General features: G+C 36.7%; 1 protein-coding gene across 1 annotated transcript in view; it reads left to right on the top strand.

Annotated features, from left to right (window-relative positions):
- Positions 1–5,286, top strand: part of LOC111416508 (modular serine protease-like) — a 32,845-nt gene extending 27,559 nt beyond the window's left edge. Inside the window, exons 8-12 of the mRNA XM_023048549.2 lie at positions 4,169–4,321; positions 4,384–4,511; positions 4,579–4,755; positions 4,809–4,974; positions 5,029–5,286. Of these exons, the coding sequence (XP_022904317.2) occupies positions 4,169–4,321; positions 4,384–4,511; positions 4,579–4,755; positions 4,809–4,974; positions 5,029–5,222 (818 nt within the window). The 3' untranslated portion in view covers positions 5,223–5,286. The remainder of the gene's footprint in view (positions 1–4,168; positions 4,322–4,383; positions 4,512–4,578; positions 4,756–4,808; positions 4,975–5,028) is intronic.
- Positions 5,287–16,450: the final 11,164 nt, after the last annotated feature.

Genomic DNA, 16,450 nt, shown 5'->3' with positions numbered 1-16,450 from the left:
CAAAACGCAGCCTGAGCCTCAACACCAATTTTAGCACCAAAACCTAAATCTAATATTTATCCTAAATTCATTAGAGACAAAATTGCAGAAAAACGGACAGCAAGAAGGAAATGGCAAACCAATAGCATTCATAGTGATAAAACTAAATTAAATAAAATAACAGCCGAATTAAGAGCATTAACAGATAGCCACAAAGATAATAATATTCAAAATTACTTAAAAGACCTTACTGACGATGCCAGTACTGATTATTCTCTGTGGAAGGTAACAAGAAAGCTTAAAGTTCCAAAAACACATACACATCCAATTCGAAATAATAATGGAAATTGGGCTAAGAGCAATCAAGAAAAGTTAATTTGCTTGCTGAACATCTGCCAGAAACTTTTACATCAGACAGTCCAACAACTATGCTAAATAGTGTCCCTAGCGTAATTCAAAGTGATCAGCAGAGTAATATACCATGTGTAAGAATGAAGCAACTGTATTATGAAATACAAAAAGTAAATATAAAGAAATCAGTAGGCTATGATCTAATTAATGGAGAAACATTGAAACATTGAAACATCTACCAAAACGGGCGATTACAAAACTATTACACATGATTAATGCTGCTTTTAAACAGAAATACTTCCCAAGCATATGGAAAGTTGCTGAGATAATAATGATAACCAAACCTGGTAAATCCCCCACAGATGTTACATCATATAGGCCAATCTCATTATTACCCTTACTATCAACTGCTTGAAAAATTACTATTAATAAGACTAAAACCTGTGATAGAAGAAAAAGCCCTAATACCAACACATCAATTTGGGTTTCGGAATAAACATGCAACAATAGACCAAGTGCATAGAATAACGAATACTATCGAAATAGCAATAGAAGAAAATAAAGTCTGCTTCGCCGTATTTCTGGATGTCGCACAAGCTTTCGACAAAGTCTGGTTAGATGGTTTAAATTACAAACTATACCAAATACCATCAACGTACAGGGTGGGCAAATTTGGGTGTTATTATAGGCTATCTCAGAAACTATAAGAGATACGAAAAAAGTAGATGCCATGTCCCGGTCTCTTTTTTCGAGACTACGCCAATCTCGCAAACACCAAACCTCTATCTTCTTTTGTTTTTAAGTTATAGCCAAAAAGTCAAATTTTCGTGATTTCAAAAAATGCTCATATTTCGTTTATTTTTAAAATTAGAGAAATGGGGTTGATACGTTCTTATGGCACTTTTCTAAGTAGAATATACTGACGCTGAAAATTTTAAAAATTATCAAAAATCATTAAAAATATTTAATGATTTTTGAGATACAACACAAAGTTGTATTTTTTTAAATACAAACTATTCTTAATTATGATGTTAATGAAAACAGCATATTTTTAGCTTTCCAATGATGTATCGCATGTATGGTGTGTTTGCGGAAAATAAGCGTTAATTTTCAATTCCAAAATAGTAAGCGCTAAAATTCAAAACTTTGATTATAGTAGGCGGGTTCGGACAGTAATTACTAGCTAATTGCTATATGGTTTTGCACGAATATGACAGAAAGTTGGTCTTGTACCATTGTGCAGGATAAAGTTGGTTTTGTACCAACGAATAAAAACTTTGAATAGTTGATTTAAATTTTGCAGTGTCTTATCCCTGACTTTGTTCACCAATAAAATATTATTTGTAGATAAAGTTTGTTTATTAAAAATGCAAGAAACGTATTAATTAATGAATAATTAAATATGAACAATAACTTCAGGAACTAAACAATCACATACTGTCATTTTCTTCTACTAAACTACTAAACTTACTGGTTGTAAGGTTAGAACAGTTGGGTATCAATGAATGAAATCTTCGGTAGTATCTTCCCAGTTTTCTCCAACCATGAGATTTAGAAATGTTTTCATATTTCAACCTTTTCTTTTGAAATTGGGTGAGATAGAGGAAGATTAGGGATCATAAACTGGGCAGCGGACTTTCCATTAAAACAATGTTTATATGGGACATGGAGCCTTATCTATCATTTTCAAAGAGTCATTTTTTAATTTTATCGCTTTATGTATTTAAGGATAATGAGTAATGAGGAAGTTTTAAGCGGGAAACTCGTGTCGAAAAATTCATGAATGAAATAATCAGTAAACTCACGTTACTATAGTAACTAATAAGTGGCATTTAACGTTTTCCTCGCCTACTACAATTAAAATTTTGAATATTAATCTTTAATATTTTAGAATTAAAAAATAACGCTTATTTTCCCCAAATACACCATGCGTGCAATACATCATTGGAAAGCTAAAAATATGCTCCTTTCAGTAACACCATAATCTACTATAAGTAGTTTGTATTTAAAAAAATAAAACTTTGTGTTGTATCTCTAAAATCATCAAAGATAAAAGTGTCTTAACAACGTATCAACCCCATTTCTCTAATTTCAAAAATAAACGAAATATGAGCATTTTTTAAAATCACGAAAATTTGACTTTTTGGCTATAACTTAAAAACAAAAGAAGATAGAGGTTTGGTGTTTGCGGGATTGGGTTAGTCTCGAAAAAAGAGATCGGGACATGGCACCTACTTTTTTCGTATCTCTTATAGTTTCTGAGATAGCCTAAAATAACACCCAAATTTGCCCACCCTGTACAGGCTGACCCAATTTCGATGTCCGCATAAGCTATCTCCGAAACTAAAAGAGATAGAAAAAAAGTAGCTTATATGTCATGATCTCGTTTTTCGAGAAAATGCTAATGCCGAAAACTCCGAACAGCTATCGTTTTTTGTTTTCGCCCTATCGGCAAAAACTGAAAATTTTGCGAAAACGACAATCGCGAATATATCACTTATTATCAAAGATGCAGTATTATAAAGAAAACATTATATGGGCAACTTTTTACGAAGAATTCAGTGGCGTAGGTAGAATTTTTTTCCCATCTTTTGTTTTGGGATTTTAGACGTAACTTTATTTCTTTAAATGGAAACCATAGTTGGCTATGACCTAAAATAACTTGTCATTTTCTTCTGATAACAAATACTTGCCCTGTACTTGGCTGTTGCAGAAAATGAAGTAGTTGCAGCAAATAAGTTACAATTGGCCTTAAATTCAATAGAAAATTGGACCAAACGATGGCTAATAAAACTAAATACAAATAAATCGACATACATAAACTTTACTTATAAGAAAGTAAACTATGTCCCAGTACACATAAATGGCAATGCTGTCCCTTACGCCGACACCGCAAAATATCTTAATATGACGCTGGATGCCAAACTCAAATTGAAAGCTCACTTCAAAAAAAAAAAACGTGAAGAACTTGATATCAAATTTAGACAACTACATTGGCTTATTGGCAGAAAATCAACGCTATCACTAAGTAACAAGTTGCTAATATACAAGTAGGTATTAAAACCAAAATGGACATACGGAATCCAACTGTGGGGTTGTACTTGCAAGACAAATGCAAGTCTGATTCAAAGATTCCAGAACAATGTACCAAGGTGCATAGTGAATTCACCCTGGTATATAAGAAACACCGACCTCTATCGCGACTTGAAAGTATCATCGGTGTCATCAGAAATTGCATCATTCGCATCTAAACATGAGAAGAGAATGCATGATCATCGCAACATCGAGGCCATCCAGCTTCTCGACAACGAGGATGTCCTGCGTCGCCTTCAGAGGATGAAGCCGTTCGATTTAGTGACCTAGTGCCCTAGTCGATTCAAACACGAGCAATAGTGCGGAATTATAACAAAAACAATAATACCCTAAACGTGTGTTCCTAAAAGTGTGCGCGTTTTTGTGTTTTGGTCTTAAAACGGTAAAAATATGAGAATATTTATCAATTATGGGTAAAGTAGACTGGACCACTGGGAAAAGCTGCAAAACATTGTCTAGTTTAATTTGGTGTTAAAATAAGTAACTAATTAGTATGTATTTACTAGGTGTTATACAATTATGCAACACATAATATAAAAAAAGATGTCATTCGGGGTTGATTTTTCGACAATATCTGTAACCGACATAAAGAATTGTAATTACAATGTTTCTTACCCTCTCTTGAAAGAATTAATTTCCATAAAGATAACACCTAAAATATTTAATTCCGTGTTTTTGTAATAATACGATAATATCGGCTATGTTTGTTTTAATTTTACTTTGATTCTTTAACTGATTTTTTTAGAATGCGGCCTTAAAAGAGTAAACGCACAGACGTTAATTATCGGTGGATCACAAGCACAACCTGGTGAATATCCATGGATAGTTGCTATTTACGATAATACTAATACTCACATTTGCGGAGGATCGATTATTTCAACAAGATTCGTGGTCTCTGGTAAAGCAATTCCTATTCGAATTTCGTGTTTAATGCGCTTAATCATGTTTGTACAATTTTAGCCGCTCATTGTTTCAGTAATTTAGACAACGGAGACGTTTTCGATAAGGAAGGTTATACATTGATAGCCGGTAAATTTCATAGAGACATCAATGATGACCGCGATAAGGGTACTCAACAAGTGAGGAAAGTAGGTATTAATTTTTTAGTACATCTCGATAAACAAAACATTTATTTAAATAATTTTTTCGTTGTAGATTGAAAAATTAATTGTTCACGAAGATTATAGAGGAAGAATTAGAAATTACCAGTACGATATCTCACTTATTAAATTAAACGAAGACTTGGTGTTGGGGTTACAAGTTCAACCGGTTTGTTTGGATTATGATCACAGATACGAAGATATCAGTTTGACAGATGGGAATAAGGGTGTTGTAAGTGTTTTTTAAATATTTGTATAGGGTGATTCATAAAATTGTTTTTTAAGGTGGCCGGATGGGGATACACTTCGGAAGGTTCCGACCCAGCAGCCGAACTTAAAAAAGTCATTCTACCCGTTCAAAATCAAGCAAAATGTAAAGAACACCTACCAAAAGACTTTTATGACATATTTTACACCCCCGATAAAATATGCGCTGGTTACGTTGATCAAGGTAAAATATTCTTGTAACAAATTAATAATTTTGTTAATTGTTTATGTCTTTTAGCTACAACAGTTTGCAGTGGAGATAGTGGTGGCGGATTCTATTTTCAATCCGATGTAAAATTTTATATAAGAGGAATCGTTAGCTTATCTCCAAGCTCGAAAGTGGGATGCAGCAAAAATCTTTATGCTTTGTATACAAAGGTTTCGTCGTACGATAAGTGGTTAGAACGAACAATGTATAGCGGAAATATTTAAAAAATATAAAGAATTTTGAATAAACAAAAAGTATTTTTCAATAAAAGGCATTTTAAACTGTAAATGTGTTTTATTTTAAATTAATTTTTAATTAGAAGTAAATATTTGTTCGACTCATTCACAGTTTGATCTTGACTGGCTTGACTTATTTCCTATCGTCCCTGGTGGAGCATAGGGCAGCAGTAAAAGCTTTCCATTTGCACCGGTTAGCAGCAAGGCGTTTCAATTCTCTCCAAGTTTTTCCTGCTTCAATTCCTTCTTCCTCAACAGTTCTCTTCCACGTCCTTCTTAGGCGCCTCCGTGAGCATCCACCCAAACGCTTACATTTTAACTGCTTCCTTAGTTTGGGAAATGTCCGCAGTCTTTAAAGACATACTAGCAAATCCTACATCCATGTCAATGCCGTAGATAGATGTAGGTTACGTATATACAGGAAAAGGGCGAAAGGACTGTGTAGATGGAACAGATGTACCACAAGAATAGAATGAAGAATCATATACAAAAAGGGAGATCGTACGAAGTGCGGAATAAGATTAAAAATGAGTATCAAGAAATAGAGGCCGAGAAACAAACAGAGTTCAGATCATCATCCAAGTATTACTTTTACTATTACTTTGGAGAGCTCTTGAAAAAAAAACAATATAAACATGGAGCTAATAAAAGCAGTAAAATATTTATATAAATAAACAAAACAAGAATTAAAATCGGCAAAAAGTTTACAACAGGATTCAATGAAACCAATGCAATGTTCTGAAACAAGGGCATTGTGTTTAATGTTGTTAAATCCCCGGGTATTTATTTTCAAGGGTAAATTTCTTGGATATATACCTGGGGGTATTTACCCAAGATGTGGCTGAAGTTAGATTCACTCGCCAGACACAGATTCGAATATTTACAGTCGATCAAACAAGTAGTGGTCCTGAAATTTTATTTCAAATATGAACTTCTTTTCTCACTACTTGGGAGCGTTTCACTCTAAAATCACGCTAAGTACTTAAGTTGAACCCTCTAGAACCCCCGTATCTAGAGATGGGTATGCTGGAGGAGGGTTTAATTTTTAATAATTTTGTAGAGTAAGTTTAGGATTTTTTTTCTCATCCCCCGGGGAGTGTTTCACTTTGCAACCACGTTAAATAATTAAGTCGAACCCTCTAGAATCCCCGTGCAGGATCAGAACCCTCGAATTTAGAGATGGGGATGCAGGGTGAGGGTTTAATTTTTGTTAATTTTGTAGAGTAACTTTAGGATTCTTTTTCTCATCCCCCGTGGAGTGCTTCACTTTGCAACCACGTTAAATAATTAAGTCGAACCCTCTAGAACCCCCGTGCAGGATCAGAACCCCCGAATTTATAGATGGAGATGCAGGGTGAGGGTTTAATTTTTGTTAATTTTGTAGAGTAACTTTAGGTTTTTTTTTCTCATCCCCCGTGGAGTGCTTCACTTTGCAACCACGTTAAATAATTAAGTCGAATCTTCTAGAACCCCCGTGCAGGATCAGATCCCCCGAATTTATAGATGGAGATGCAGGATGAGGGTTTAATTTTTGTTAATTTTGTAGAGTAACTTTATGATTTTTTTTTCTCATCCCCCGTGGAGTGCTTCACTTGGCAACCACGGTAAACAATTAAGTCGAACCCTCTAGAACCCCCGTGCACGATCAGAACCCCCGAATCTAGAGATGGGGGTGCAGGATGAGGGTTTAATTTTTGTTAATTTTGTAGAGTAACTTTAGGATTTCTTTTCTCATCCCCGTGGAGTGCTTCACTTTGCAACCACGCTAAATGGTTATGATCAGAACCCCCGAATCTAGAGATAGGGATGCAGGAAGAGGGTTTAATTTCTATTAATTTTGTAGAGTAAACTTTTTTTTAATAATAAAAACTAAACCTTTAAATAAAAAATGTAATATGTATTCTAAGTTAACGCAAATAAAGTAAATAAAAAGTAAAAACATAACGTGAGTATATTTTTTATACGTCGGTGTGACCTCAACTTCGTGATGGCGACGTCTTTGTGGTGCCCAAATCGTATCGTCTACGATCACAGTCTGTTTATTAGTCGTATTTAGTTTGTTCTTTGTCGTTGTGGAACAAGGTGTTTGACGTGAACGTGTTCGTCTTCTGTCTTTTGAGAATTTTTCCACTTTGTGTGCTTTATATCTTGTAGTTATTAATCAAATTAACAAGTTATTAAATTAACAAAAATTAAACCCTCACCCTGCATCCCTATCTCTAAATTCGGGGGTTCTGACCTTGCACAGGGGTTCTAGAGGGTTCGGCTTAATTATTTAGCGTAGTTGCCAAGTGAAGCACTTCGCGGGGGATGAGAAAAAAAATTCTAAAGGTACCCTACAAAATTAACAAAAATTAAACCCTCACCCTGCATCCCCATCTCTAAATTCGAGGGTTCTGATCTTGCACGGGGGTTCTAGAGGGTTCGACTTAATTATTTAGCGTGGTCGCAAAGTGAAGCACACCACGAGGGATGAGAAAAAAGATCCTAAAGTTACTCTACAAAATTAACAAAAATTAAAACCTCACCCTGCATCCCCATCTCTAAATTCGAGGGTTCTGATCCTGCACGGGGGTTCTAGAGGGTTCGACTTAATTATTTAACGTGGTTGTAAAGTGAAGCACTCCGCGGAGGATGAGAAAAAAAATTCTAAAGGAACCCTACAAAATTAACAAAAATTAAACCTTCACCCTGCATCCCCATCTCTAAATTCGGGGGTTCTGATCGTGCACGGGGGTTCTAGAGGGTTCGACTTAATTATTTAGCGTGGTTGCAAAGTGAAGCACACCACGAGGGATGAGAAAAAAAAATCATAAAGTTATTCTACAAAATTAACAAAAATTAAACCCTCACCCTGCATCCCCATCTCTAAATTCGGGGGTTCTAATCGTGCACGGGGGTTCTAGAGAGTTCAACTTAAGTACTTAGCGTGATTTTAGAGTGAAACGCTCCCAAGTGGTGAGAAAAGAAGTTCGTATTTGAAAGAAAATTTTAGGACCACTACTTGTTTGATCGACTATAAGTATTCGAATTTGTGTCTGGCGAGTGAATCTAACTTCAACCACATTTACCCAAGATGGGTATTCAGAGATATTTATAAAATTTAATTTAAATTGAGTTGATGGCAGTTTTGCAAGCATTTCAAGAATGCAGAGTCGATTATCGATATACCAAACTTATTTATAACATCTACAAGAATGCTACAATGACGGTAAAAGTAGTAAAGTACTGATTGTGAGTAAAACAAGGCGATACACTGTTGAACCCAAATTATTCATCACAGTCCTCAGAGTCCATTTAAACAACTGTATTGGACCCAAAAAGGCATAAACATTGATTGCAACTGCTTAAGTAATTTTCGCTACGCGGACGATATAGTTCTTATATCGGATAGCCTTGAAGAGATTAAACTAATGCTGAACGACTTAAAAGAGGCGTGTGCAAGAGTCGGGCTAAATATCAAGGAGGAGAAATCAAAATTTATAACAAATCTTGTTTCAAGCTCTAACATCAACATTGGGGATAATGAGATTGAGAGGGTTGACAGATATGTATATCTTGGCTACGAGGTTCGTGTACCGAGAGATAATCAAACAAGCGAACTAAACAGAAGGATCACACTCGTATGAGCAGTCTACGGGAAATTTACAGACATCTTCAAGAGAAAAGGCCAAGAAAGGCTTTCAATCAATGCGTGTTTCCAGTTATGACATAAGGCTCCGAAACTTTAACATTAACGGCAGCCACTGTCAGGAGAGTTCAAGTAACGCATAGATAGATGGAGAGGTCGATCCTGGGTCTAACTCTGAGGGATATGGTCAACATTGTGGCAAAGCTTAAGTGGAACTGGGCGGGTCATGTCGCGCGAATGAAGAATGAGCACTGGACAAAATGGTTGCTTGAGTGGAGACCGCAGGCGAACAGACGAAGTAGACGTCAAAAGAATGACCAACAATTGGATTCAGACAGCACAGAATAGAATCGAATGAAACAGAATAGAGGAGGTCTATGTCCAACAATGGACCCAGTGGGCTGCTTGATGATTATAATCATAATAACTTGATCCAATCTAAATTACGACAGATTCGTCTAATCATCTTCCTCTTCATTTTTTTTTGAATCTGATATATATTTACTGGTATCACTTTTATACCCACTGTTTGGGTATTTACCCTGGGCCGGGGTAAATACTCGGATAAATACCCATTTTAGAAATACCTACACACCGGGTTTTAACCAGCGGCGCCCATCACTGATTATGTCTCACCAACGTTGTCCAAGATATATTTGGAACAAATTCGTAAAGAGTGTTCAAACTCCGGGCAGGCCAGATATTTGAAAATGTTTGGGAAAAAATAAACTCCGGGCAAGCCAGATATTTATTTTGGAACGGATTAAACTCCGGGCAGGCCAGACGTTTAATCCAGGAAGGAAATGAGCATTACGAAGATATCAATAATACTGTTTATTAATTCAAAATTTGGGGTTTATATACAAATCTTAATGCTAACTTAAAAATTAATAAGCGATTAAAAAACTAATTAATTTAGGTCGCATAATTGCGCGCGGTGTGCGTTACGCAATTATGCGGTGCGAGCGATGCGTTTGGTCAGCGACGTTTGGTAATTTGTCTGCTGACCTTATTAAAGAAAGTAAACAATTAAAAGAAAAAATTGAATAAAACATTGTTCAATCGAGATTAAACATTCTGCCCGCCTAAAAAAAGAGAAAATTTATTACTTAGTGAGGTTATTGTCTTTTGTTATGTTAATTCACTACACTACACTTCCCTACACCGTATTACTGTTCGGAGTTCATTCTTTGGTGAATTTCCGCGTAGATTGGTTGTAGTTGAATTCCTCCGACTGCAGATGATTCCGAGTTGATCTGTTGCAGAGGAATCCCTTCTTCAATATTGGATGTCTCTTTTGGTTTTGGTTTTCTTTGACATTTCACCTTACACCATTGATACAATCCCCATGATATGACAACTACAATGACGATTGATAGAGTTGTAAGAGTGCTGATCAATGCTGAATGGTGTTTCACATGACGCCAATTCACGTTTCGTATCTCCTCATTTACTAATTCTTCTGTGGCCATAAGCTGAGAAACTTCATCTCCAGCTTTGATGACCTTTTCTTCAGATAGTTTTGGAATGACCCATGGTTTTTTCACGGTGATATTCCTTGGAAGTACGATGGGGTGATTGAAACTGGCTGTTATGGTAATACTGTTGTCTCTCTTGGGTGCTAATATAATTTGTTTAGTTTTTATAACGCAGTCCTGAGAGATCTGGAGTACACCAGTTGAATTTAATAGTACATCTTCTCGTGTGCCAGAACATGTTATAGCGATCTTCTCTTTTTTCGGTGTTATGAAAATCCAGGTATTCTTTATATATAATTCTTTCCAGATGATCGAATTTATTGGGAATTCCTGAATTCCGCATGGTGGCTCATCTGGACGTTTATAAATCTCATTGATGACACAACTGGGATTATTTTCGATGCTTTTTACTAATGTGGGAGCGCATAAGTATTTCGTAACTTCTACCACTATGCACTCATGAATTTCTTCGTGGCTGAGTTGAAAATATAATTGATTGTTGTAATCAATTGCGAAGATTTCGTTTGGAACTTCTAGTATCCAGTATGTTGCATTTGTAATCTTGAGCGGTATAGTATTGACTTTAATAATTTCGAAGTCAATTACTTCTGCCATGGAAAAATACGTAAATATCGTAATAAACTCTTCATCTTGTTCCATTTTTAGTTTTATGATTGGAGCTTGAAGGATTTGAATATTCGACGGAAGTTTTGAATTTGCTGAAGTAATTATTCTGTGTATGTGAGCTGGTGGCATAATGTCATACAGATCTCCTCTTCCCAGGTGTAGATGCATCACCTTGGTATAAAATTGACTTATATCCGAAATGATGTTTACAGCTATGTGATATGAGTTCAATACATAGATGTTCAATTGATTCACATCGACTTTGGCGAACCAACGATTCATTTCGTTTAACGCAGAAAGTCCTTGGTTTAGTTTTATGCGAAACTTCTCTAGTTGGGCATAAACTCTTGCTTCGGTAGCGTTGAAAGTGGAAAGTGCAGACATCATGGATTTAGTTTGATGGTTTGATGCTTTTATTAGAGTTTGTTGATTCTTCTCTAACGCCTCGATATCTTGGTATACTTCTTCGTTGACGCCGAAAACGCTTGTTAATAATCGTCCCAACAGTCCTCTCTTCTGTCTTCTTTGCATGACATTATATAATCCATCATGAACCCATTTTAGTTGCTTGTTTTCTTCTTCCAGATGATGTAAAAGAGTTTCACAATGAGTAGAATGTCCCATTGCAGTAATATTATCACATAAGTATTTGAAATCTTTAACCGCGCCTGCGACTGTTTCCATATCTTCGTCTATTTTTGTTTTGTTGATCTTGGACTCGATTCTGAATTGTCCTCTTTCTATTTTCGCATGTCCCATGTGTTCGATGTACAATCCAGAATGTGGATATTCCAGATTGTATGTTGCTGTGACCGAACTGAATATGGTGGTGCATAGGATCAAGAGGGAAATTATAGTTGATATCTTCTTCTTACGACTTCCACTGTTTACGCAGTAGTGATTGCAATTGATATTAACTGCTTGGGTCGGTTCTTCCTGTTTCTCTTTGGTCATTGGTAATGGTACTAAGCTGTGTATCGCTCTTTTCAGGATACTTCCACCAGACTTTTTTAACGTGACCACTCTAACATTGCCATCATCTGATGGATGGACGTCTGTTATTTGTGCTAATGGCCAACGATTGGGATCAACGATATTTTCTTTGATAATAACAACATCACCAGGCTTGAAATTATCTTGTGGAACTTTCCATTTGTATCTCTGTTGTAAACGACTGAGGTACTCAGTGGACCGCGCTTGTCAGAAGTCTTTATTCATTTTTCGAATTAACTTCCATCTCGAAGATAAATCGTGCTCATCTTTGATATAAGGATGATTGTAGGATAACACGGGTCTACCGATAAGAAAATGGCCAGGAGTCAAAACTGTGGTATCATTCATGTGGTTACTGAAAGGTGTTAATGGACGGGAATTTAAGGATGCTTCTATTTGATAAAGAAGCGTGGAAAGTTCTTCTAATGTTAATGTTGTCTCCCCAATGACTCGTCTCAAGTGATGTTTGACAGATTTCACTCCGGCTTCCCAAATTCCTCCGAAGTGAGGAGCTGCGGGCGGATTAAAGTGCCATTGCGCCCCTTGAGTTGCAAGGCTGTCTTGAAATGACCGATCCTGGATGACTGTTGCAATCTCTGGTTGTAATAGCTTACTGGCTCCAACAAAATTTGTTCCGTTATCACTGTACATGTGCTCATAGTGACCACGTCGAGCGGTAAATCTTTTTAGTGCAGCCAGAAATGTTTCTGTGGTCATGTCACTGACTGCTTCCAAATGAATTGCTTTCGTTGTCAGGCATACAAAGACGGCGATGTACCCTTTATATGATTTGTGGCCTCTTCCTTTCGTGGTACGAATTTGAATCGGGCCGGCATAATCTACACCAGTATGAGTGAATGGGGGAGCTGGGCAGACTCTTGGTGCAGGAAGTTCTACCATCATTTGTTCTGCTGTCTGAGCCTTGTATCTAATGCATTTTACGCATTTTTGGAGGATGTTTCGTACGTCACGTTTTCCATTTATGATCCAATATTTTCTTCTAATAATAACGTTGCTTGATTTCCTCCATGTAGAGTTGAAGCATGTGCATTTTGGATCAGCATTTGAGAAAATTGCGAATGGTAAGGAATAATTATTGGGTGTTTTTCATCGTAGGCTAGTGGTGATTTTTGTAATCTTCCGCCAACACGAAGTAAACCTTCTTTATCTATGAATGGATTAAGTGTCGAAAGCTTGCTTTTCTTGTCCACTTGGTTATTTTTTCGCAGACTTTTGATTTCCATTTCGAACGTTCTGTTCTGGATTTCGATGATGATTGCGTTTAGGGTCGTATTCATCTCGTGAACGGTAAGCGGTCCATGTTCTTTAGCTTTGTTCGAACAATTTGTTATGAATCGACGACAATAAGAAAGTACTCGAATCATTTTTGTCAATGACGAGAATCGTTCGTACTCTTTCGGTATTTCGGTTGCTTTCACGCAGGCAATAATTCTTGGGATCTTCATCTCCTCATTGGTGTTCTCTATCTCTTCTTGTTGTGGCCAGCATCTTTCTTTTAATAGCCATGATGGACCATTCCACCAAACTTGATGCTGAACTAATTTTTCAGGATGGATACCTCTTGATATGATGTCGGCTGGATTTTCTTCGCCGCTCACGTGATGCCAGTGTTCTTTCGAAATCGTATTGTTTATTTCAACGACTCGATTTGCAACAAACGTCTTCCACTTCGTTGGATCTCCTTTTATCCAAGCTAATGTGATTGTAGAATCTGACCATGCGAAGAGTGGAGTTTCTTGATCTAATTTTAGTGTTCTGGTGGTTCTTTTAAATAATCTTGCAAGTAATACTGCTGCGCAAAGTTCTAACCTTGGTAATGTGGATTTTGTTCTTGCTACTGCTCGACGTTTGGATTCACCAAATTCTGGTTCAGTTTTAAAAGGGATTGTGACAGTGTATGTACCGTCATCATTTCTCTTTGTGTTGTTTTGGTAATGATCTTCACAATCGGCATCTTCTTTGGTTTGAATTCTTGGAACTAAAACTTCTTCAATTTCCCAGAACTTCTTTAATTGAGCGTCTTCTTCTACTCGATTTATCATGCTTATAATTGTGGTATAATTGTGGTAAAATTCATCCAAACTCCGTCTTCTGTCCCAATAATCCATGTTCAGCTTTATGAATCCCGTCTTGAATGATTTTTCCATATTCTTCTGCTCCGATGATAGCATCTATGGGACCAGGAATATTATAGGTGGGATCAGCTAGGATTTTGTTGTTCCAGTGTTCGTCTGAGGAAATTGGTAGATTTTTATTTGGTACTGATTGCGTTAGCTTAGATAGAATAAGGAAAGTGGTATTGAGGGTAAAGTTACTCGGAAAATGAGGTTGAACGTTTAGGTCCACTTTCCATTTTGATATCTTTGGTGAGCCGTCTTCCAGCCCAGATATTTTGGCATGTATTTTTTGCCTTGGATGAGCGAGTAAGTTCGCTGCTTCTTCCGTGATGAAGGAGGCTTGGGATCCTGGATCGATAAGTATTCGGAGTTTTTCGGAACTTCCGGAAACTGTCTTGACTTTCACCAGGGCTGTTGCTAGAAGAACTTCACTTTCTAGTCCGCTTGACTGTTTTTTGTTTCTTTTTTGGTAGAAACTAGGATTACATTTTTTGTAGATTTTGTGCTTTGGTTAATCTGCTTGTTCTCATCTCTATGAAGCAACGTATGATGTGGTTTTTGGCAGATGTGACATCTTGACGTTGAGTTGCACATGTTGCTTTTGTCGTGAGATAAACAATTTCTGCACAATTTTTGAGCTTTGATGTACTCTGTCCTTTCTGGAACTGTAAGTTTTTTGAATTTCATGCAGAAGTGTATTATGTGGTTTTCATTACAATATCTGCACTTATTCTTATTGTAAGCTTCTTTTGCTTGCATTGGATTGTTTCGCTTTTTTGGTTCAGCGATTGCTTCAGTGATTGGAAGCGAGTTCTGAGAAAACTTAATAAATCTTGGAAGTCTTGTATTTTATGTGGTTCTTTCAACGACAGTTCGTATTGCTTGTTCGTCTCATAGTCCCATTTTCTGACAAGTATTCTTCCTATGATAGGACCCCAAGATTCCGTTGGAATTCCCAGGTTCGATATGGCTTGGAGACACTCGACTGTTGTGTCGTGTAATTCCTTTATCTTTTCCCCGTTTTCAGTCGTAGTTGCTGGCTGATCCAAAATCTTGTCCAGTAGTTTTGATAGAATTAATCGGTTGTTTTGGTAACGTTTTTGTAGAAGTGTCCACGCTGCATCATAATTGCTATCGGATATTTGCAGGTGTTGGATTATTCGACTAGCTTCTCCTTTCAAGTACGTCTTCAAATATTGCATTTTTTCGACTTTTGTTAGGGATATACTAGCATGGATTATTTTTTGGAAAAGGTCATAGAAGGTGATCCATTGGTCATAGGATCCATCGAATACGGGAAGTTTTATTTGTGGAAGAGGTATAGCAGTGTTGTTCTGAGGGATATGTCGTGTTTCAGAGGAAGGTGGGTTAGAAATGATGTCTTCTAGTTCTTCCATTACGGCAAAAAATTCCGTCTGAAGGTTGGAATATACATCTTCTTCGAAGTATCGGGCTTGAAATCTTGTTTCTTCTACCTGGATATCTTCTTCCAATCTTGAGATGCTGTCCATTTGTTGTTGAAGTTGACGTCGAAGATATTCATAAGTGCTTTTTTGTTTAGATTGCACCATTTCCAGTTTTACTTTGTCGATTAGTTTACCCATTTCTTTGATTCTTATTTCCTGCCTTTTTATTCTTCGGATCTGTTCTGGATCTTCAGTTGCTTCTTGTATTCTGGTTCCGGGATGTTGTGCTTTTTGACACTCTTTTATGTAGTTTAGAGCATCGTTGTATACTTGCTGTAATTGCAGGTAATAATTTGAGGTGTAATACGAATGATTGGGTATTTTTATTTCTTCCATTTTGTCATCATTTTCTTCGATCTTCTTCCAAAGCGATTCGAGGGTGTGTAGACGCTTTTGTATATACTCTGGCGTCTTCCGGGACTGTGAATCTTTTGTCATATTGGTGTGTAACTTCTTGATGTTTTGACCGATTTCTTCTTGATTTTGCGCATATTGGTTTAACGCCTCCATGATTAAGGAAAAGTGTAAGGTTTTGTTTATTTATTTTTATTTATTATATGTTTCAAAAGATAGCTTTGTTACTGAGAGCGGCCTCACTCTCTAATTTGGCCTGGTCCGTAACAAAGTGGATAATTCGCTACTGAGAGCAGCCTCACTCTCTGTTTTATGGCTTGGTCCGTAGCGAGGAATGGAGAACTATAAGTTATATAGTCAAGGATAAGAATCACTTCTGAGAGCAGCCTCACTCCCAATTTTAGGCTTTGTCCAAAGTGATAGGTAAAGAAAATTAATGTATGACTTTAATTTTGGTTGATAGTTTGTAAGTGTCGTAGGACCTTTGTTCTGATCTGTAGCGACTGAAGAAATTAAAGTAAGACTTTAA

This window comes from Onthophagus taurus, chromosome 3, assembly GCF_036711975.1.
Source record: "Onthophagus taurus isolate NC chromosome 3, IU_Otau_3.0, whole genome shotgun sequence".
Lineage (NCBI taxonomy): Eukaryota > Metazoa > Arthropoda > Insecta > Coleoptera > Scarabaeidae > Onthophagus > Onthophagus taurus.
Note: the sequence above shows the minus strand (reverse complement) of the source record. Positions and strands in the feature narration are given on the sequence as shown.